At 35.1% G+C, this 22,540-nt stretch overlaps 2 protein-coding genes across 2 annotated transcripts; one reads left to right on the top strand and one right to left on the bottom strand.

The window, feature by feature from the left end:
- Nucleotides 1-5,376: 5,376 nt before the first annotated feature.
- LOC138888624 (uncharacterized) lies at nucleotides 5,377-11,389 on the top strand. The gene is made up of 5 exons (XM_070170519.1): nucleotides 5,377-5,396; nucleotides 8,583-8,712; nucleotides 9,183-9,417; nucleotides 10,813-11,253; nucleotides 11,346-11,389. The coding sequence occupies exons 1-5, from the start codon at nucleotides 5,377-5,379 to the stop codon at nucleotides 11,387-11,389; spliced, it is 870 nt and encodes a 289-aa protein (XP_070026620.1).
- Nucleotides 11,390-13,400: 2,011 nt separating this feature from the next.
- On the bottom strand, nucleotides 13,401-16,409 carry LOC104214779 (ACT domain-containing protein DS12, chloroplastic-like). The gene is made up of 10 exons (XM_009764494.2): nucleotides 15,866-16,409; nucleotides 15,314-15,371; nucleotides 15,084-15,206; nucleotides 14,870-14,964; nucleotides 14,707-14,791; nucleotides 14,544-14,603; nucleotides 14,133-14,188; nucleotides 13,897-14,002; nucleotides 13,739-13,807; nucleotides 13,401-13,640 (listed from the first exon to the last, which is right to left on the bottom strand). The coding sequence occupies exons 1-10, from the start codon at nucleotides 16,012-16,014 to the stop codon at nucleotides 13,578-13,580; spliced, it is 864 nt and encodes a 287-aa protein (XP_009762796.2). The 5' UTR covers nucleotides 16,015-16,409; the 3' UTR covers nucleotides 13,401-13,577.
- Between the last annotated feature and the right edge of the window lie 6,131 nt (nucleotides 16,410-22,540).

Below are 22,540 nucleotides of genomic sequence, written 5' to 3'. Positions count from 1 at the left end.
ACGAGAACTTGGCATTAATCAGATTGTAATCAAGAGCGATTCGCAGCTCGTGGTTAACTAAATGCTGGGGACTTATACCGCCAAATAAGCAGGAATGCAACAGTATTTAGAGAAGGTACGGGATCTAATCAGGCAATTCCAAACCTGGGAGGTTACGCTAATACCAAGAGATGAAAATGTTGAGGCGGATGCCTTAGCTAATCTCGCATCTGCAGCAGACGTGGCAAGTAATGAAAATGCTTCTGTAATACATTTGTTTCATTCAGTGCTTGATCCAGATAAAAATGAGGAAAATTTTAATAACTTAACCTGGGATTTGAGGAACGAGATTGTTGTCTTTTCGTAGAATGGTATCGTTCCTGAAGATAAGAGGAAAGCTCACGCGCTTCGAAAATAGGTTGCTCGATATTGCTTAAAGCAAGACAATATTTATCGGAAAATGTTTGGTGGTCCCTTAGAAAGATGCCTCGGACCTTCTCAGACAGAATACGTAATGATAGAAATACACAAAGGGCATTATGGGAATCACGTAGGAGGAAGATCACTGGTAAGGACACTAATCAGGGCAAGCTATTATTGGCCCAAAATAGAAGAAGAAGCGGAAAGTTTCGTGGCTAAATGTGATAAATGCCAAAAGTACAGTAATAATATGCATAGACCTGCAGAGTTGCTACATCTGATCACTACACCGTGACCGTTTATAAAATGGGGGATGTATATCGTGGGTCCACTACCACAAGCAAAAGGACAGGTAAAATTTTTGCTCGTACTCACTGACTATTTTACTAAATGGGTGGAAGCAGGAGCATTCAAACAGGTGCGTGAAAAAGAAGATAAAGATTTCATTTGGCGGAATATCATATGCTGATTTGGTGTACCAAAGGAAATCATATGCGACAATGGCCCTCAATTTATAGGCACGCAAATCACAGAGTTCTTTTAAAGTTGGCAGATCAAAAGAATTACATCCACACCTTATCATCCGGTGGGTAATGGGCAAGCTGAGTCAACAAACAAAATCATTATCAACAATTTAAAGAAACGTTTAGAGGAGTCCAAAGGTAATTGGCCAGAAATGTAACATGGTGTTTTATGGGCATACCGCACAACAACAAAAACAAGTACAGGAGAAACACCATGTTCATTGGTTTATGGAGCTGAAGCTTTAACTTCAGTTGATATAGGAGAGCAAAGTACAAGATTTACACAAGCGTCAGAAGAGTCTAATAACGAAGAAATGCGCATAAATCTTGATCTGCTTTAAGGAAAAAGAGAAATTGCACTGATAAGAATGGCAGTACAAAAGCAGGTCATAAAACGATACTACAACCGAAAAGCACACCTAAGATTCTTCAAAATTGGGGACTTCGTGCTCAAAAAGGCTTTTCAATCTATGAAGGCAGCTAATGCAGGGAAATTAAGTCCAACATGGGAAGGACCCTATATGATTCATGATATTGCAGGTAAAGGAGCATACGAGCTGGAAACAATGGATGGCAAGATACTACATTCACATTAGAATACTGTTCACCTGAAGAGATACTAGTTCTAAGAAATACCCACAGTTAGGTATCCGTATTTTAAAATTTAATTTTTGAATTGTTAAATTTTACTAACGATTTTAGATGATAGGCAAAAAGCTAACTCGTACTAAATGATGAGTCACGACCTGCAAGGCACATGGAATAAATTAAACTTCCCGGTCTAGAGTTACAATTATTCTGATAGAAATTCAAACGGGCTAAGCAGTCTTCATCTATAATCGTACCTCCGAGTCCCGTATGTTTTTCCTATTCAGGGAAAGGACCAAATGAGAGGAACAATCAAGTGCTCGAGGCTTCATACTTCAACGCTCAAATACTTGGGGGACTATATAATATACACAGGCATGTGTATAAAGAAAGCAAAGAAGATAGGGAAATAAACAAAGATCAAGCCTGAAAAGTTCACTCAATGAATGAGTCAAGTACGGAGCAAAGTCACGAGCTAAGCCTAAAGAAAGACCTTACCATAGCTAGAGTAAAGGCAATGTACTGAAATGGGTTATAAATAAAAACCTCGTGTTTATTTTTCTTTTAAATTTGTTATAAGAAAAACAGTTACGAGAAAGTTATAGATGTAATGCAAATACATGTAAAGTGTTATTCAAAGCTAGACAAAGTTCAAATAAAAACTTGTCAAAGTTATTTCAAGAAACATGTGTATTCCTATTTCTTTTATCGTATATTAACACCGTTATGAAGTTGAGACGTCTTCTTCATTAAGTGTCGAATATAAAAGGGGCCGCTTTTATAAATTCATGATTAATTTAAGTATTCATGAAGTTAACAGAAGCATTTTTTGAAGAGTAAAAATGCAAGTTATTTAGTAAGTCTTTAGAAATAAAGGTAAGAATAAACAAAACAGAAGTTCAAATAGTAACGAAAAATTTCTTAATTTTAAAAGGCTTAGACTAAGTATGAACTTAGTCATAAACTGAAAATTGTTTATACATATCGCCCCATAAAAGGTCTGGGGACTTAAGTTTCCAAAACAAACCCTCAAATGAGACCAAGGGTTTTAAGCACAATTTTCCAAAAAGGAAAAAAAAGACACAAAGGAATTCAAATAACTTAAACTTGTCACTGAGAAGATGAAGGAACTGAAGCTGGTACATCAACAACAGCGGGTTCAACTTTGCTTGAAGGAGTGGGGATACTCATATCATCTTCAACATTTGCGGAAGCTTCGACTAGGGGAGAAGGAAAATCTTGGTTCTGCTGAGTCTTCTTAATAGTTTCATTGATCTTAGCTAACTCATATTCCAAGTTAAAATTCTCTTGGCTAGCTTCAACAAGGGTATCACGGCGAGAATTCAAAAATGCCCAATTCACTTTAATGGCAGACTTATCTTCAAGGATCTCATAATATCTTTCCCAGTCAGCGATTTCGTTCTTTAGCTTTTCATTTTCAGCCAAGACAGATTCATAAGAAGCTTGAAGAGAGGCGTGGGAATTTTCTAAGGAACAAACCCTATTAGAAGAAACCTGGAGGTCTTCTTGGGCTTGAGCCAAATTCTGCACGAGTTCACCAGCATAGGCTTCTTTTGCATCCAAGAGATCCTTCAACTCTCTAATATCTTCACTCGCCTTGGAAAGATGCTCGGAAAAAGAAGCTTCAAGACGAGCCTTTTCCTTGTCTGCTTGACTGGAGAAAGCTTTTTCAACTGCCAATTCCGAAGTCAAAGCCCGCACCTGCTGCTCCAAGGTACTTTTGCTTTCTTCTAAGTACTCCACATCGATTTGAAGACTTTTATACTATTCCTTCCAATTATATGCCTCCAATTAATAATCACACACAAACTGCTCTGAGAGGGTAACCCTTTTCATCATCTCCGTGCCGATGAGATTGGCTTAAAAAGGGGGGAAAGGGAAGGAATGAGAATCCCAAAGATAGAAAAATGACAAAATAAAAGTTAGAAAAAAGGAATACCTTTAAAGAAGCATGCACAATGTCATTCATCAAAGTCAAAGAACTATGGCTCTCTAGCTTGGCTCTCTCAACAAGACCAATTAAAGGCTTTAGCCATACATCTGCTTGACCCGATTTCCTTAAAAGGTTGCCCTCAGCTGGGACTTCAATAATCACTTGCCTCATAGCACCACTCCTACTTGAGGAGACAACCTCAGCACGATGAGCAGGTGGAGGAGGAATTGTCGAAGGAGGAACAGTAGAAGTAGTAAAAATAGCCTGGGGAGGAACGGAAGCAGCCATAATTGGCAAAGTAGGAGTCACAGGCACGGGAGGAGAAAAAGAAGCCAAGGGAGCTTCATCAGAAACGGACCTAAACTTTCACTACCAAACTAGCGGTCAAAAAGCTGCTCAACAGAATCATGAGCAGCAACGGGAGCATCATCAACATCATCAGGGATCACTACCAGGGCTTCAACAGATTCGGTAAGAGGAATAGAACAGCGGGGGGATGCTTCTGCTTCATCATCGGAAATAATGCGTCTACGAGCCCGTGGCCTTGTTACCAAGGAACCCCCATCTTCCTCTTCTTCGGAGTCTTGGTCATCAACGGCTTTTCTTTTCGATGAAGAGCCCAGAATTATTTCTTGAGCCCTTTCCAAGGAGATACGAGAAGCCGCAACCGCCTCAGCAGTAACTCCTCGAATAGCAAATCCTGATAGAAAGAAGGATTGAGATAAGTTCAGGAAAAAAAATATGTAAAATAAAATAAAAGCTCTTACCATGAGTTTTTACTTTCCAACCAAAACGTTGGGAAAGGGTCTTCCAAGATTTTCCATCCATTGGTATAATACTCAACAGCTTTCCTACTCAATCACGGAAATTGGGAACATTTTCCACAACTCCCATGGTTGCTAGAAAAGAAAAGTAAAATTAGAGAAATCAACAAAATTGAAGAAAAAGGTACGAGAAGTTAGAAGACTCACATGCAAAATTCCACTTCTCAGGTAAGGGAACGTTCTCATCACCCACTAAACAAACAGTGGGGGCAGCAACAAACCTGGCATACCAGCCACGGTCTTTGTCATCTTTAGGGCTAATTAGAACTTTTTTGCTCCTGGATACTAGTGTAAAAACACTATTGTGAAAGAGTCTAGGGGAGTAAAGATGAATTAGATGTGGAAAAGTAAAAGGCACACTGACTGTGTTGGTCAAATGCCTCAAACAGGCAACAGTCCTCCATATTATTGGGCCAATTTGACCTAAGCAAACATCAAAGAAACGACAGAACTCGAGAATAACAGGATCAATAGCAGGTTTGAATCCTAATGTGAAAGGTACGTATAGACAAAGGAAAAACCAGTTAAGTAAGAGGTAATTCTTTGATTCGGATTGGGAATAATGATAGGAAAGTCATGACTCCAATGGCAGTCTCTATGAACTAAAGAAATCAAACCTTCAGTGATTTGAGTGGGATAGATATCGGCACGATCTAAAGAAGATACTTGATTTCTAAGAGATTCTCTGTCATTATAGAAAGATAGTTCCGCAGGAACTATCTCCTCTACTAGAGGTTCAGAAGATTCCTTACCTCTAGAAGAAGATATGTGTGAAAGAGAACCTCTAGTTCTAGAAGAAGGTCCAGAACTAGGCGAAGGAAGAGAAGAACCACGCAAGGATGAAGATCCTAAATTACGAAGCCTACCTCCTCTTCTGCTCCTACTGGGGGCATTAGGGAAGTTATCAACTATGGGGACCCTTCTAGGGTTAGGGTTTGATGAAGACATGATAGTACGAGGAAGAAACAAACAAAGATTCAAGAACTGAATATTTTGAGAACTTTATGTGATAAAGACAAAGAAGAAAACTATATTTATACTGCGAAGCAACCATCAAAGGAAAAGGTGAAATGATGGAAAAGTCATAATGAGAATTGACTCTTCATGGTTAGTGAAGCCGTAAAAAGCCCTAAAAAGTGCTACAAAGTTGCAGAACCAGTAAAAGGGGTGCCACGCGTGAAGAGCATTAAATAGAAGTGACAAATGAAGTGTTGATTCTGCTATAGCATTAATGGTGATAAAAATTCCCATTTTAATGAATTCCACTTCCCAAATATTCAATTGATGAATAAATGGCAAGTGAGGGGACTATCTGTATTGGGAAAAATTGAGTTTACATATTAAAGTGATTGGAAGATGACGTGTCATGATACGTAGACTGGTCAAAGAGTTATAATTGACAAAGAGGCACGAGTTGCAATAGATACGAGCAGAGGCATAAGAGGAGGCACGAGCGGATACTCAAAAGATTTACCTTCCGTATCTATTTAAGTCCAAGAATTAAGGAGAATGAATCTGACAGCACAAGAGAGTACATATATAGTATTTAATGAGCATTAAATACTAAAAACATTAGAGAATTTGTATTAAAATGCAATGATTATGTAACGTAGCATTTAATGTCTTTAATTGTCTATAATGGCCTTATTATGACAAAGGCAAAACGCATATTTCTAAGATAGCTATAAAAGGGAAAGAATGGGTCAATTGTAAGAAAAAAAAACTATCCGAATACATTGGTTTACCTTATCTTCTTCTAATTATCTTATTGCTAGCCAAATTACTTTCTCTTATACATTTTTTGATTATCAGTAACCCGGGTTCTTCTAAATTAAAGCTTTGACCGAAATTCCACTTTTTGGTTAAACAGTCGTATAGGAAGATTACTGTATTTTAAGGCGGAGGAAAAATATAAAAAGAAAAGAGGAAAAAAAAGGAAAAGGGTATAACTAAATCCCTTAATTGAAGGCACTAATAATGGATTGAGAGCATTTTAAGGTGAAATGTATATATTTTGTAAACAAAACTTGTGTAGGTAGGGTAATTTACTAAACATGAACATTTATGGTAATAAAGTTTCCAATAGTGTATAGGAATGAAAAAACTCCCTATTTATTAGCCTGAACGTTAAAACCGAAATAGTGTACCTTGACGAACCAAAAAGAGCGTCAAAATAATACGAGCTAGTCAGTTTTCGGACTGGTAATTGAAAAATAGTCATCGTTTACAGAGTCATTGAAAAGTAGCCACTATTTTGCTGTAACACGAAAAGTTTCAGCATAATAAACTGGAGATTGGAGCACCTGTGTATGAACTTCCAGCATAATACGCTGGACCGGTATATTATACTAGAACTCCAGTATATTATACTGGAAGTACAGTATATTATGCTGGAACTCGAGTATAATATACTGGACTTCCAGTATATTATGTTGGAACTCCAGTACATTCTACTGGAATATTTTTTGGATTTTGAACAGCGTTTTCGTTCATATTTATCTTTACATAAAAATGGCTAAATTTCGATTACTTTTAAAATTGTGGCTATTTTTCAATTATCACTTGTAAATCTAACAATTTTTGAATTTCGCCCGAAAAGATCCCAATCGTTAGACCAAATTCATCACCTGGCCCTTGGCAGCTGTACCAATTTAACCTTTAGGCTGTATGTAACGTAAAGCCTTTTTTTGGGTACATTTATAATAAAGAAAATATTTTGGGAATCTTACAGAAATATTTTTAAAAAGTCCCAACTTACCAACTTGTAACAATTAATCATAAACTTATTAAAACTAGTCAAACACATATAAAAATTAAAAACCTAAAGAAATAAGGTTCTTTCTCTCCAAGAATCACACACAAAGATCTCCAACCAAATTTTTAAGTGTGATTAGCAACATTAGATGCAAGACGGAAAGAAATTTTTATGAATAAGGTAGCAAATAAGGTGATGAAATACAAAAAAAAACTATATATATACAAGATTCCAAAAATTTAAGCAAAAGACTTTTTTCAATGGGTATGGTTGAGATTCATTGAAAATATATCAATGAGTCAATATACAAAATTTGAGGAAGATTGGAGGTGATTTGGACTGAATTAGTATCAAAATTCATAGTTAAAATCGAGTTCATAAAGTTATTCTGTGGCACATGTATCACACATGTATCTCACACACAGATATAAATGGATATACATGTGATACATATTTGATACAAAATATGATACATATATGATATACAAGTGATACACATATCATTTTTTCCATTTTCATCTTCTACTTCGAATTTCCAATTCAAATTACCTCAAAACTCCACCAAATCATCCCAAAAGTGAGATTCAATCTATTCTAATAACATCCACTCAAAGAAAGCAAAAATTTAATTTTTTTTTTGTAACAAATAGCTAATTGGCTAATATTAATAATATTTTATGAATTGACCAATTTTTGTAATAAACTACTTATAAAATGACATAATTGATATTTTTCCAAATATATTTTTATAACATTACTCTATTATTTTTTATAATGGGAACATCGAGAATTCATCATACGAAAATTTTATGCTTGCTTCAACCGATCACAGACCTCCTCCTTTATCCGATACATAATGAGCAACTTCTTCAATCACTTTCTCTTGACCCTTGGGGTAAAATAAAAGATTTACTGAAAATAGTACTTGATGTCGTGCTTGTGTTCATGTCGCACCTATTATTATTAAAACCATCATCATTATTGTTGTTATTGTTATTATTATTATTATTATTATTAATATTACTCTTAATACTTTTTTCGTTGTTGATAATACCATTTAAATCCTATTTAATTAATCTCGGTTGTAGTGAAAGTTCAATGTCTAAGTCTAATAATTAGGGGTGGGCATATATCAGTTTGAACCGAAAAAACCGACCGAACCAATTTTTTTTAAATTTCGGTTTCGGTTATTCGGTTTTTTCGGTCGGTTTCAAATTAAAATTTTTAAAATTCAGTTTTTCGGTTCGGTTGTCGGTTATTGATTTACATTTTTCGGTTAACCGAAAAACCGAACTAATACTAATATAGGCTAAGGCCCAAGTGAATTCAGCTCTTCCATACTTATATAGGCTAAGGCCCAAGTTTATGTTCCATTAAAATCAGCCCATCCCAAACCCAAATACCCAATTGCCCATCAGGCATATCAGCTGATCATCTCCTTTTCTTTTCCCATTCTTACTTTCTTAGGCAGTTCCGCAGTTAGGCAGCTAGGGTTTTTATTTCTCCCTTCTCTTCTCACTTCACTTCTCACTTCTCAGTTCGGCAGTTCCTCGCCGGCTCGCCCCCAATTCCCCAAATACGCTAGGGCTTCCATTGATAAACTGGTGGAGTGGTGGTTTTCCCAAATACGCTAGGGATCTATCATTGTCGTCAAATTTCTTGCGGAAGGTAAGGTTAATTTTTGTTATATTTCGCTCATTTCTTCTTTTTTTGTGTTCTCTACTCCTCGACCCTCGCCGATCTACTCTTCTTTCTCTCGTTTCAGTTTATTTTTTATTTTTTTCCTGTGAAAAGTAAGTATTTAAAGACTTAAAGATGCATGCAACATAGAAAGAAGTCTTGAGTCTTGACTCTTGAATGTGATGTCCATTTTCTTGTAATATTTGTTGATTTTAGTGTTGTTGAGAGGTTCTAAGTTCTAACTTGTTATTAAAACAAGAAAAGCTCACTGGTCAGTAATTTTTTTTAAGCAAGGTCATACTCATTACATTACATGGGTCATACTCACTGAGAGTTGTGTACTTGTGTTTGATGCAACATTGCATCAATTTCATCACCATCGTGTTGTTCAGTATTTTATTGTTATGTTTGTATCACTGCTCAGTATTTTATTGTTATGTTTGTATTCTTTTTTGTAGATGGAAGAAAATGGAAGTAGGGTAAGCGAAACCTGCGAAGGTGGGGGTTCGAATGATAGCTTACCTAATACTGAAGGTCTCAGTCCAGACAGTCCTGATGAAGCTCCAAAGAAAAGGAAAGTGATGCAACCTAGATCTGATGCTTGGAAACATTTTGAGAAATATGATGATCCTAGTGGAGCTAAAAGAGCAAAATGTAACTACTGTCAAAAAACTTATGCTGCTGCTACGAAAGGTAATGGTACTACATCAATGAACAATCATCTCATTAAGTGTCCCAAAATGCCCCGTATCATGGATAATAGTCAAACACAAATCAGTTTTCTACTAGCTTCAAATGGGGCAAATGAAGGGGTGCTTACCACTTGGAAATTTGATCAAGCACTTAGTAGGAAAGCTTTAGCTCAAATGATAATTTTGGATGAACTGCCATTTAGTTTTGTTGAAAAGGAAGGATTTAAGAAGTTTATGGGAGTCACAATGCCTCAATTTCAAATTCCTTCTCGTAGAACATTGACAAGAGATTGTTATGAACTTTATTGTGAACAAAGACATAGTTTGAAGAATTCCTTCAATGAAGCACGTCCTAAAATCTGTCTTACAACAGATACTTGGACTTCTATACAAAGAATAAACTATATGTGTCTTACTGCTCACTTTATTGACAGAGATTGGAAATTGCATAAAAGGATAATAAACTTTTGTCCTATCTCTAGTCATAAGGGTGATGATATGGCATCGGTAATTACTAATTGTTTGCTTGATTGGGGGTTGGAAAATGTATTTACTATAACTGTAGATAATGCTAGTTCCAATGATGTCACAGTAAGAGAAGTGTCTAAACAATTGACTACCTGGGGAACTAATATAATGAATGGTAAACACCTGCATGTTAGATGTATGGCTCACATACTTAATCTCATTGTACAAGATGGGTTGAAAGAAATTGGTGTTTCTATCAAGAGAGTTAGACAAGCTGTGAGATACATTAGACAATCTCCCGCTAGGATTAGAAAGTTTAAAGAATGTTGTGAATCTCAAAAGTTAACTTCTAAGAGATCATTATGCTTAGACGTTTCAACTCGATGGAACTCTACATACATGATGTTAGACACAGCACAACAATTTGAGCTTGCCTTTGACAAATATAGTTTCTTTGATATTGGATTGTTGCATCATCTTCGTACCTATGTTTGTGAAGATGGAACTAGTGCAGGTGATCTCACAAGTGTTGACTGGGATAATGTGAGAACAATGGTAAAATTTCTTGAAGCTTTTTATTTGCTTACTTTGAGGGTTTCTGGTTCTATTTATGTCACTTCCAATGTGCATTTTGTTGAAATTTGTGAGCTTGATCTTATATTGAAAGAGTGGATGGAACATGAAGATACTAGTTTGAAAGAAATGGCAAAAAAAATGAAAGAAAAAATTGTCAAGTATTGGGGTGAACCTGAAAAAATGAACAAAATGATCTTTATTGCATCAATTTTGGATCCCCGTATCAAGCTTGAATATGTTCCTTTTGCAATTGTGAGGATGTTTGGAGAAAACAAAGGGAAAGAATTGATTTTAGAGGTGAAAAATTATATGGATTCTTTGTTTGATTATTATGTTAAAAAAAATTCAATAGGAACATCATCTGCTTCATCTGGAAACACAACAACTACTGTCAGTGGTTATGGTAGCTTTTTAAAAAGAGGAACAATGAGAACAAAATTAGAATTTGAGAAACATAAGGAAGTGACCGGAGGTTTAGGTACTAAATCAGAGTTAGAAAGATATCTTGCTGAAGATCTTGAGCCTGAAACAGATGACTTTAAAATCTTAAAGTGGTGGAAAATCAATGAGCCTAGATTTCCCATTCTTGCGGAGATGGCTCGTGATGTATTAGCCATTCCTATTTCAAGTGTTGCATCTGAATGTGCATTCAGCACGGGAGGTCGCATTCTTGACTCGTTCAGGAGTTCGTTGACGCCTAAACTGGTGCAATCTCTTATTTGTCTTCAAGATTGGCTTAGAAGTGAACCTATTCCTATTAAAGTTGAGGAAGACTTGGAGTATCTAGAACTTGGTAATTATTTTGTGTCTTTCCTTTATTATATTACAAATAGTTTACTTAACACTGATGATGCATGACAAAGTTTTCTTCTATATTTTCCTTAGATCTGGCTGATAGTGCAAAAGATTCAACTATTATTGACATATAGTTGCAACATGTACCATGTGTGGTAACTGGTAAGTTGATAGCCTTCTGTATATTTGAAGATATAACATTGATATACTTTATTATAAATCAATTGTGTTTTTGACCTATAATTATGTCTTTTGTTGCAAAGGTTTGATCATGGCGCCTAGATGGAAGTGATGTTATAGTAAATAGACTTCACTTGTTTCATGCTACTTAATGTAATTATTTCTTTGGTTTTGAGACTTCAGTTGTTCAGCAGCATGAAAACTTTCTAACTTTTGGATTACTCTTTTGGTTATGTAATATGCTTGTACTAAACAATGGCAGCAGAGTAGCATAGATTCTAAGTTTTTTGTTCTCTCATGGGCCATGGCTGTAACTTGTAACCAGTGGCAGCAAAGCAGCATAGCTATTTTGGTTTTTTGGTTCTGTAATGTAGTGCTCTTTTGGTTGTAACTACTAACTACTCCCTACTCCCTAGTTTATATTTGTTTGTATGATTGTGGGATCTTGTAGTTGTATGGACCAAGTAGAGGTGTAAACCGTGTAATTAGCAGCACATTCAAAAATCCAGGCTTACACTGAAAAGAACATATTTATGACTTAACACATTCAAAAAGTCCAAAATTTTGGAAACAACCAACAAATTAGTCCAATTATTAAGCAGAATAAGCCCAGCCAATATGATAATGTTCAAACCGAAAACCGACCCAAAATTAACCGAACTGAAATTTAAAAAACCGAACTGAACTGAAATTATTTCAGTTCGGTTTCGGTTATCATATTTACAAAACCGAAAACCGAATAACCGAACCGAATTTATTCAAACCGAACCGAACCGACCGAATGCCCACCCCCACTAATAATGCATGCAGACCTAGTCTTAACAATATTCAAACTAGTAAGCTGGTCTAAAGTTCCAGCAATTTAAAATTTCAAGACATCGGTATATGGAAGAAATAAATAAAAGCTTTATAGTCTTTCAATTATAAACAAGACAATAATTAAAACATTGGTGCCTTGGCTTACATTATCAATTCGTTCCTCCAACGACCAGTTGATATCGTCAACAAAAATAAAATAAAATAAAATAAAGATAAAAGAGTTTTGGGATATGGTAGGAGAAGCAGAATATCTTAAATTATGAAGGCTGCTGTCTGTGCAATTTGCACTGATTCACTTATCCTTTTTCCATAAATAATATGTGGTCCATTTTTCTGTGCTTACTCTGCCCTCCTTATCCTCTCAAACTCCTCAAAATTCATTATCCCCCTTCCATTATCATAATTTAACAAGACTACCAATAAATTTGTCCGGAAAATAAAAGAAGAATTAACCCAAATAGTCGCACACTCTATCACTTAAATTAAAAATAGCTGGTGAATGTATAATTTTTCATCCGTTCACTTTTACTTGGCATATATACTAAAAATAGATTTTCATTTTTACTTGACACTTTACGCATATCAAAAGAAGACAAAAAGAAATCCTATTATACCCACAATATTTATTACTCATTTCAAATCATTTTCTCAAATCCAATAAAATATGCATCAATTAATATGGGTATCATGGTAAATTATGCACTTCATTTATTATTTCTTAAGGGGCGTGAAAAGTCAAAACGTGCCAAGTAAAAGTGAATGGAGGAAGTATATACATAATTTATGTATGATATGTGTATAATTATGTATATTCAATGTATAATATATGTATATGGCTAAAAAAGTAAATATTTAATATGGACGGCTATTTGTGTAAAAATCCCTTGGTAAAGAGCATTTTATCCCTTTAGTGAACTTATCCAATGCAACACGATAATTAATTGGATTACTGATTTTCAATACTATGCTTGTCTGAGCCGAGGGTCTATCAGGTACGCATAAGGTCTACGCATACACTATTCTCCCCAGACCCACAACGTGGGATTACACTAGGTTTATTTCATTGAATATCAAATAAAGATGAAAACTCAAATTTGGGCAGTGATGAGCCTTAACTGATAATGGGAGTAAAATGGCTCTTTCCACTTGTCGAAAGGTATATTCAAATTAAGTTGAGGTATAGAATGGTAGCATTTTACAATGTTAGCGCAGTAATGAGAACTATATTTCCAGATTTCATGCATGTTTCAGCACGCTTTTGCTGCGACAGTAAAAAATTGCATGGTTAAACCAACTGGTTATTTTCTCTCATTCTGCACTGTATTAAAAACTAGACTCTTCTGTTGTTGGTCTCCTCAAGTAATAGCGTAGACTGTTTGCCAGAACCTGAAATGTTACATATTGAAGTTTGTCACTGATTCATAATTGAAGACAAATCGCTAAATATGAGATTGGATTTGCTTTCGCACAACAACGCGAGTTACCTGTTGAAGGGGCTTGATGAGAGCTTTGTTCTTGTAGCTTACGTGAAATTTTGCCTTAGCTAGCAATCCCTGTAACAAAATCAATGTATTAATATACATTGCCGCTAAACATCCTGTAATATTTAATGATGAAACAACTCTAGTTGTAAAAGTCTGACCTCAGTATCAAACTCTCCTGATTCAACATCAATGTTTATTTCAGTAATGATCTTGACGAGATCAACTATTAATCCAGGTCTATCTGCTGCCTCTACATACAGTAAGCTGCAAAACAGCAATGTTTTTACTATCAGTCTTTCAAGTTATGCACGTAATGGCATCTTATGAGCACGCTGCGTGTTTATCAACATTAGTCTGAAGGCGAAAAATATCATAATAAACTGTATAAACGAACCTTCGGTCAGGACCATCGTCATAGACATGGATATGGGTTGCTATGTCCACATCAAGCTGAAACGATAAAAAAAAATATATATATAAATGGTTAATGTCAAATTAAAAAAGTTAAACTACTGTTTCTGCATCATTCATGTTGGCATTAAAAAAAGGGCAGCAAGGATGCACTAAGCTCCCGCTATGAGCGGGATTCGGGGAAGGGCCGGACCACAAGGGTCTACCGCACACAGCCCTACTTTGCATTTCTACAAGAGCCTGTTTCACGGCTCTAACCTATGATTTCCTGGTGACATGGCAATAACTTTACCAGTTGCGCCAAGGTTTTCCTTCATCGTTCATGATGGCATTAGGGAGAGGTATTGATGTGAAGTATTTAACAAGCATTAGGCAATGACAAAGTATTTACAACCTTTTGATTTGGTTGATAAGCACCAAAGACTTCACCCATAGCTAACAGGGCGCTAGATTCCTGCAGCAGAAATTATGCAGTAAGAAGAAGCAGCAAATAAAAGATACCACAGAGGTACTCTTAACAAGCATCCAATGTACGACGGTTGAAATTGCTGTGCTACCGGATGGAACTCAATCATATTGTTGATAATTGTCAAACGAATTGCTTCTAGTTGCTCTGGATCGTCGACCTTTCTACCAGTAGAACTGAAAAAATCGCCAAAAACAGAATAATCAGAATTTCCATAAAAGCATAAAAACATAAAGTAATTCAACATGACTTACGCATTTGTGATGCATAATGTAGTATGCTTCCCTGATGAATCTAGACAAACATTAGCTTTGACAACATTTAGTCCAAGATTTTTTAGTGCACTCATCTGTAAACACATTCAGCAATTGTTAGGCCCATACGCGAGAAAGATATGCTGCCAAATGACTCCAAATATTTACCAGCAATAATATTGAGTACTTGAATCAAGAAGAAAATGAATCCTACCGTGTCAACAAGAGCCCCAAGGCGATCACCAAATGTAACCTCCACTACAGTTGCATCAGGGTTCGAATCCAGATCTATTATGACTTTAGGCGTCGGGACTGCTGTATCTTGGGAACTTCCATCCTGATTCCCCAGTCCCATGAATCAAAAACAAATGTCTCAATTTTTGGAAAACCAAAAAAACAAGTACAATAAGCTTTTCCAATGAGTTATTGCTATATGTTATATACCTCAACAGCTGCAGCTGAGGATGCTTTCGGAACAATTGTGCTCTCAGAAAAAGCTAATCTGACATAGCAGAAAATGTTGGTTATATTCTGAGTCAGGGCACCAAAAAGTACATAGATTCCAGTATAAGGTAATTTATGAACTTCTTCCACTGCTAAATTTCAGCAAGTCCATGAGTAAAAACTCATCACATAAACTTCATTATGATTAACGACGGATTCCTGATTATTCCCATTGCATCTCCATTTTAATCAAACAGCCCTTTATTATAATTTGAATTATTTTACTTTACTACCTGTTTCAAATATCCGCGACAAGAACCCCGAGACAAAAACTTCAATACTGCTTTAAAGAGAAAACAAGATTCTGAAACTACCACTGAAAACAAATAAGCATCAAATTGCAAACAGAACATGAAAGATAACTAAATGAATGCACACAAAAACTCCAACTAAATGGATAATTTCAAATGTTTGGTATGCCAATTAATTAATCAAGTTTAAATAGAAACAGATAACAAAGTAGTGAGACTGAGGAAGGAAGTAATTAATTACCTCTTAGGAGCAATGCATATTCTCTGTATAGGTTCCAAACCAAAAGAACCCCTGAAGAGACCTGGACTTGATATTGGCAGTTTCTCAATTGCTTTTAAATTAGTGTGAATCCCAGAAATTATCCCACAAGAAGCCATAGCCACAGCCATTTTAGTTCAAGAAAATTAAGAAAAATAGTAGCTTTGAAATACTATATAAATACTAGGAACAGTAAAAAGTTATTATTCTTATTTTTTTTTAGAATGTGTTGCTTCTTGAAATAATATACTACTATTAGAGGAAGGAACCAAAAAGAATCACGGAAATGAGAATAGAAGAAAACAAGCTGGTTTTAAGAGAAGAAGCAATAACCTTGCTTGTTCTAGTAATATCCGCCATTATAATGGAGCTGTCTTTATAGTAGTAGTAATATTTTTTATGTAACGTGAACGGTACAAAATTATGGGCCTTGTTTGTCTTTCTTGATGAAAGCTGAGCCTTAGATTACTTCAATTTTATCTCACCTTTTTGTAGTGTGAAGCTGTGATTGATTGTGTTTGTGTGTGAGAGAGACAAGGCAAACCAAGAATGAGCAAGATATCAATGATCCTCAAAGCTACCTCCTCATCTTTTTTTATCTTTTATTTTTTATTTTTAAATTACCTTCTCATCTTTTACCTTCCCACTAAAAAAGAGTCTAATAATAGTGACACTATTGGCTATCAAAAATAGGACCTTCATTATCCTATCTATGACGTGTCCTATTTTAATCTTTCCCTTTTTTCGTTTTTTTTTTTTTTTTTTTTTGAGTCTTTTCCTCTCACCTGTAATTGGATGTTCACAAGGCACGTGCCAAAATATGTGTTCTACGCTGGAAAATTCTGGTTTTGGGAACTAATTTTAGTACAAAGGTATCTAGATAATGCACACTTTAGATTTTAACTGGATATATGTAGTTTTCAAAATATATTGTTTAAAAAAATTTGTGAACTAAAATATGCTTTAAATATTTATGTGAATTTGGAAACTTCAAACCCATTTTTTTCTGCCTATACAATATTTAAAACTTATTTACCACAATTATTCAAATTTATTTGTATATTACCCCTTAAACAAGTTTTTCTTATAATTTATATACAATCCATTATTAGTGCCTTAAATTAGGGAATTCTTTGTTTGGAAAAGGGCGTAACTTAAAGGAATGAAGTTCAATTGTCCTTCCATCTAAATAAAACTCCTTCCATATGTATGTTACTTATTTTAAGTCATAATTAGCGCAACCTTTCTCTCTTTGCCATAATTACATGTGTTTAAGAAAAGATTAATGTATGGTACAACACACGGGAGCAACTCTGCTCCGGTACATTTAGCTCCGGTAAGTGTCAATACTCTTTTAAATGGGCAAAACGTGGATTTTGGTTTGATATTCTAGTCAATTCAAGGAGTTAAGAACCGCAAATGTTTTTGGCAATAATATGCTTTGATTTATTCCAAATTTTCTTGGTTGTCGAACTTTGTTTTTGTGTGGTTGAGATTTTGATAAATTATTTCAAGAATATCATAGTATTAAACTATTAACTGTGAATGATATACAACCGTTACTTCGAGTAGGACAAAACATGAACATAATGTTATTAAACTATATTTGTAAAATAAATTTTGGAAACTTTAACAAAGAAAATAGAAATGAAGAAGAAGCAGAATTATATCCGAGCACATTGAATTCACAGTGTTTCATTAAGAAACATAATCCCCTTCGTATATCCGAGATTTAGGATTATTCCTCCCAAGATAGAACGGATAAATCACACTGGTATAGCGATACTTCACACACAAATAGTGGTAGTGAATCACACTTATTTTATTTTTGTAAGAAAACAATGCAAAAAGACAGAAGAGATTTAAAATTTTATAAGGAAAGTGTGAGAGAATGCCATGGTATTTATAGCGAATAGGTTGGGTTCAAACAAGAGATGCATGCAAGGCCTTTCGCGTAAATCGACTATAATGAAAATGGCAAAACCGAATGGAAACTTAAATTACCGTTACAGAAATAATTGATTTAGATTAAACTCTTAATATAACTTTAATATATAACAAATAAAGTTGGTCCAAAAAATTAATCAATTCGAAGTCGAGCAACCGACGACAGCGAGGCTTGACTTCTTCTCAACTCTATAAGAGCGAGAAGAAATACAATTATATATATAACAAATAAGTTTTTCTCCTCAAATATGAGATAATGCACCTTTGTAAAGGAGAAATATTTAAAATTTTATTTTCTCCCAATTTCCCATCCACGTTATTTTTTTAACTAAAAAATATAACTTGTCACGATCCGGAATTCACATCGTTGGGACCGTAATGGCGCCTAACATTGTACTCGCTAGGCAAGTCAACGTTAGAGTTTTAGTCACTTTTTTCCTTTACATTTTATAGTTAAAACTAACAAAGTTAAATCAAACGGAAATAATTGCAGAAGTACATAATTTACTAGTTATCCATATGCTATTAAAAACACCGAAAACTCATATCACCCAGAAATTGGTGTCACAACCCACGAACATTCTATGAATAACTACAAGTTTGGATTCGAAAGAAAAATACATCTGTCTCGAAAGAAAATAAAACAGAAAGGAGGTAAACATAGGAGGGGACGCCAGGGCCTGCGGATGCCTACATGACTACCTTAGGTCTCCTGGATGAATTCCTGCAACCGACCTCTCGATCAGCCACAACCAGCTCCAAAATCTGCATAGAAAGTGCAGAGTGCAATATCAGTACAACCAACCCCATGTACTGGTAAGTGCCGAGCCTAACCTCGACGAGGTAGTGACGAGGTTACGGTTGGGCATATACAATATAACCTGCAACAATATATAATAAAACAAAAGGAAATACGGAACGAATTGAAATAGTAACTTGCAGCAAAATAAATACGGGACTCAAATGTCTTGCCAGTACTCAGTTATAACCAATCCTTAAGAGAGTTATAATACTACAAGAATAAATCACAATAGAAGAAAGATACATAAACAACAAATGATGCGGCGCGAATCCCGGTCCCACTATATAATCAATAACAATATGAACATTCACCCTTATCACTCCTTGTTGAGGCGTGCAACCCGATCCCACCAGTCCACCCTTATTACTCCTCAATATATATCACCCTTATTCTTCATGTTGCGGCGTGCAACCCGATCCCACATGTCTACCCTTATTACTCCTTGTTGCGGCGCGCAACCCGATCCCACCAGACAATTACATTTTTCCCTTATTCCTCTTGTTGCGGCGTACAATCCGATCCCAACATATCGGTACCAATCACACAACAATGATAAGTATTTCACAATTTAGCTCAACCCTCCACAACATTTATGCCTCCAACCAAACCAAACGGAAGTCTATACATATATGAAATCTCATCAATTATCACTACACAGCGAGACCAACCAAAAAGTATCATGAAACACCAATAAACCAATTTAAATCAATAATGTAATATAATGAAACTACGGAATAATTGACACCTTCAATAAAGAAAATAATATCTAACAAGAAGCAATTAAACATGGAGGCATCAATAGGCATGAAACAGTTAAGACAGGAAGATAATATATTGGAAACGGGAAAGGGAACAGGCTAAACAAATAATTTGGCGGCACATAGGTACTCGTCACCACACCTATACACCACGCACATGGAATTTCACATAGCAATCAAGCCGGTGATCCCTAATTCTTTGAGTCAAAGTTAGACCAAACACTTACCTCAAGCCAACGGGCAATTCAAAGCTCAATTACTGCTTTACCTCTCGATTCCACCTCCATTCTACTCGTATCTCGTCATAATTAACTTAATAACATCAATTATTGCTAAAGAAATCGATTAAAATGTATAATTATAGGTTTCCCAATATTTTCCCCAAAAAGTCAAAAATCGACCCCAGACCCACTTGGTCAAAACCCGATTGTCCATTCACCCCCGAGCCCGAATATATATTGGTTTTGGAATCCGATCTCAATTTGAGGTCTAAATTCCCAAATTTCGAAATTCCTAAGTTCTACCCAAAAATCCTCAATTCCACCATGAAAAACCCTAGATTCCAGGATGAAATCTTGTAAAAAGAAGTGAAAGATTGAAAGAAATGAGGTAAGAATCATTTACCTATGATTTGGGGAAGAACTAGCCCTTGAAAATCGCCTCTTGAAGTTTAGGTTTTGAGAAATGAGAGAATGAATGAAAAATCCCGTCTAAGTCCCATCAACTGCAGATATCGCATTTGTGATTCGAAGAACCATCACAATTGTGAAGTCATCCACATTTCTGTTGCCTTCGCAAATTGCGAAGGTAAGTTTGCAAATGTGAACATGATCCTCTGCAAATGCGATGAAATGATCGCATTTGCGATCCCTGCCCTTCCAAGTTTAACTTCGTAAATGCGAAGAAATCTTCACAATTGCGAAGACTGCTTGGCCCAGCCTTCTTTCGCATTTGCGATGAAGGCTTCGCAAATGCAACCTCCACAGTAGTTGCAAATGCGAACCTTGACCTCGCATTTGCGAGGTCTGAGACCTGCAACACTGCTTAAGAACACCAACAACTTTTCTAAGCTCCAAATCATTCTATAGCATATCCAAAACTCACCCGAGCTCTCGGGGCTCCAAACCAAACATGCACACAAGTCTTAAAACATCATACGAACTTGCTCGCGTGATCAAATCGCCAAAATAACACCTAGAACTGCGAATTTAGCACTAAATTGCATGAAATTTTCAAGATAGTTTCAAAACTTCTATTTTCTCAACACAAGGTCTGAATCACGTCAAATAAACTCCGTTTTTTACCAAATTTCACAGACATGATTTAAATATTATATTAAACCTATATCGGGCTCTGAAACCAAAATACGAGCATGATACCAATGAGATCAAACATTAATCAATTTCCTTAATTCTTTAGATTTTTAGTCTTATAATTTTCATCAAAAATTCATTTCCTGGACATGGGACTTCGGAATTCGATTTCGGGAATTCGCCCAGGTCCCATATTTTACTACGGATCTATCGGGACCTTCAAATTACGGGTCCGGGTCCGTTTACCCAAAACGTTGACTGATGTCAACAAAAATCACTTTTTAAGCCAAAAATTGTTATTTCATAAATTTTCCAAATAAAGGCTTTCCGGAATCGCGTTCAGACTGCGCACGTAAATCGATGAGAAATAAGAATAAGGTTTTTAAGATCTCGGAACACGGATTCAAGTTCTAAAACAGAAGATGATCTTTTGGGCCATCAAAGTAACACATAGTGCACTGATTTTTTTTATTTTTACGTCGATATAAGTTTTATTTACTTTGAAATACCGTTTTCGAAATTGCTCGGAGATTTTGTACCTCTGTTTGCACAAGTATAAAGTAAGTGTCACTTTTAAAGGGTGCCTCAGTTCGTTCAGTTTATAGTATCAGTAAAAGATTATAACCAAAATAAGAAAAAAAAGAACATGTTAGAATAATCTCAGCCTTTCATATTTATAAGTCTACGTATCATCCATCTAAAAGCATATTAACACTTACTAGAGCTAAATGTATTGAAGCAGAGTCGCTCCTACACAACATACAAATTAAAAATAAATTTCATACATATTTAATACAAAAATTAATATATCTACAATAACATACATGCTAAAAATAATTTTCATGTAACTAATTATACAATATTCAACTTATTTATAACTTATCTATAACTTTTATACATCATTCTTACCCAGTTAAATACAACTACAACATTAGACAACTTAAATATAATTTTCATATAATTTTTTACAATATGTCTTTTGTAAGTATTTTGTATATAATTTGTATATATTTTGTATGTGGTGTGTTCTTCTACTTCTTCTTCGAATTTCAATATGAAAATCCAGCCAAATCAAATCTAATCTTCACCAACTATCCTCAAAATCAAAAAATAAACTCCATAAAATATTCTCAATCGTTTGCAACAACATCTAATCCAAAAAAAAAAATATTTTTTGAAAACCCAAATTCGAATTTAAAGCTTAAAAGCTTTTTAATGATTGTCAATGGTAAAGAGTCAAATACTTTCAAAATTTATTGATTGACAATTTCAATTCGAACACCAATTGTGCAACATGAAAGAAAATTGCCAAGTTAAAACTCTATATTAAAGCAATTAAAATTTATTGATGAATTAGAGAGGATAAAAAGTAGAGAAAAACGAAGGAGGAAAAATTGGAAAGAGAGAGATGAGTAAATAACTGATTCCCTATTTCATTTCTACATAAAGAGATTCTAATAAATACTAATTTGTATATAATTGATAAATTATATATGCCTATGTAATTAAGTTAAAACTTAATTACGAAGGATAAATAAGTTTCATATATAGTATAGATAGGTAAAAATCGCTAATTTTTAACTTTAGACCCACCTATTTGAAGTTAATTCTATGTCAGCTAAATTCAAAAAGATTTTGTAAATTTTAGCTATTCCTTAAAGGGTCCTAAAAAGGGCTATTTATGTACTTCGCCCTTTTTGTTAAGAGATATGGGCCATTTTCTGTCTCGGTTACCTACCGAAGCCCAAGACCGATGGACAGCCCAATTAAGCCTCTCATGAAGTTGCTGGGGGCCTGGCCCTATATAGACCGGAAACATAAAAGAGAGAACGGGGTT

Source organism: Nicotiana sylvestris, chromosome 3 (assembly GCF_000393655.2).
Source record: "Nicotiana sylvestris chromosome 3, ASM39365v2, whole genome shotgun sequence".
In the NCBI taxonomy this organism is placed as follows: Eukaryota; Viridiplantae; Streptophyta; class Magnoliopsida; order Solanales; family Solanaceae; genus Nicotiana; species Nicotiana sylvestris.
This window is presented reverse-complemented; position numbering and strand designations above follow the sequence as displayed.

Excerpts from the sequence above, each read along its gene's own strand:
- LOC138888624 (XM_070170519.1), top strand. The coding sequence starts at position 5,377 with ATGAGAATTGACTCTTCATG. Across the intron at positions 9,418-10,812 it reads TTATGCTGCTGCTACGAAAG|GAACATCATCTGCTTCATCT; the intron begins GTAATGGTACTA and ends AAAATTCAATAG. Across the intron at positions 11,254-11,345 it reads CTTGGAGTATCTAGAACTTG|ATCTGGCTGATAGTGCAAAA; the intron begins GTAATTATTTTG and ends TATTTTCCTTAG.
- LOC104214779 (XM_009764494.2), bottom strand. The coding sequence starts at position 16,014 with ATGGCTGTGGCTATGGCTTCTTGTGGGATAATTTCTGGGATTCACACT. Across the intron at positions 14,189-14,543 it reads CTTATCAACCAAATCAAAAG|CTTGATGTGGACATAGCAAC; the intron begins GTTGTAAATACT and ends TTATCGTTTCAG. Across the intron at positions 13,641-13,738 it reads TCATCAAGCCCCTTCAACAG|GTTCTGGCAAACAGTCTACG; the intron begins GTAACTCGCGTT and ends GTAACATTTCAG.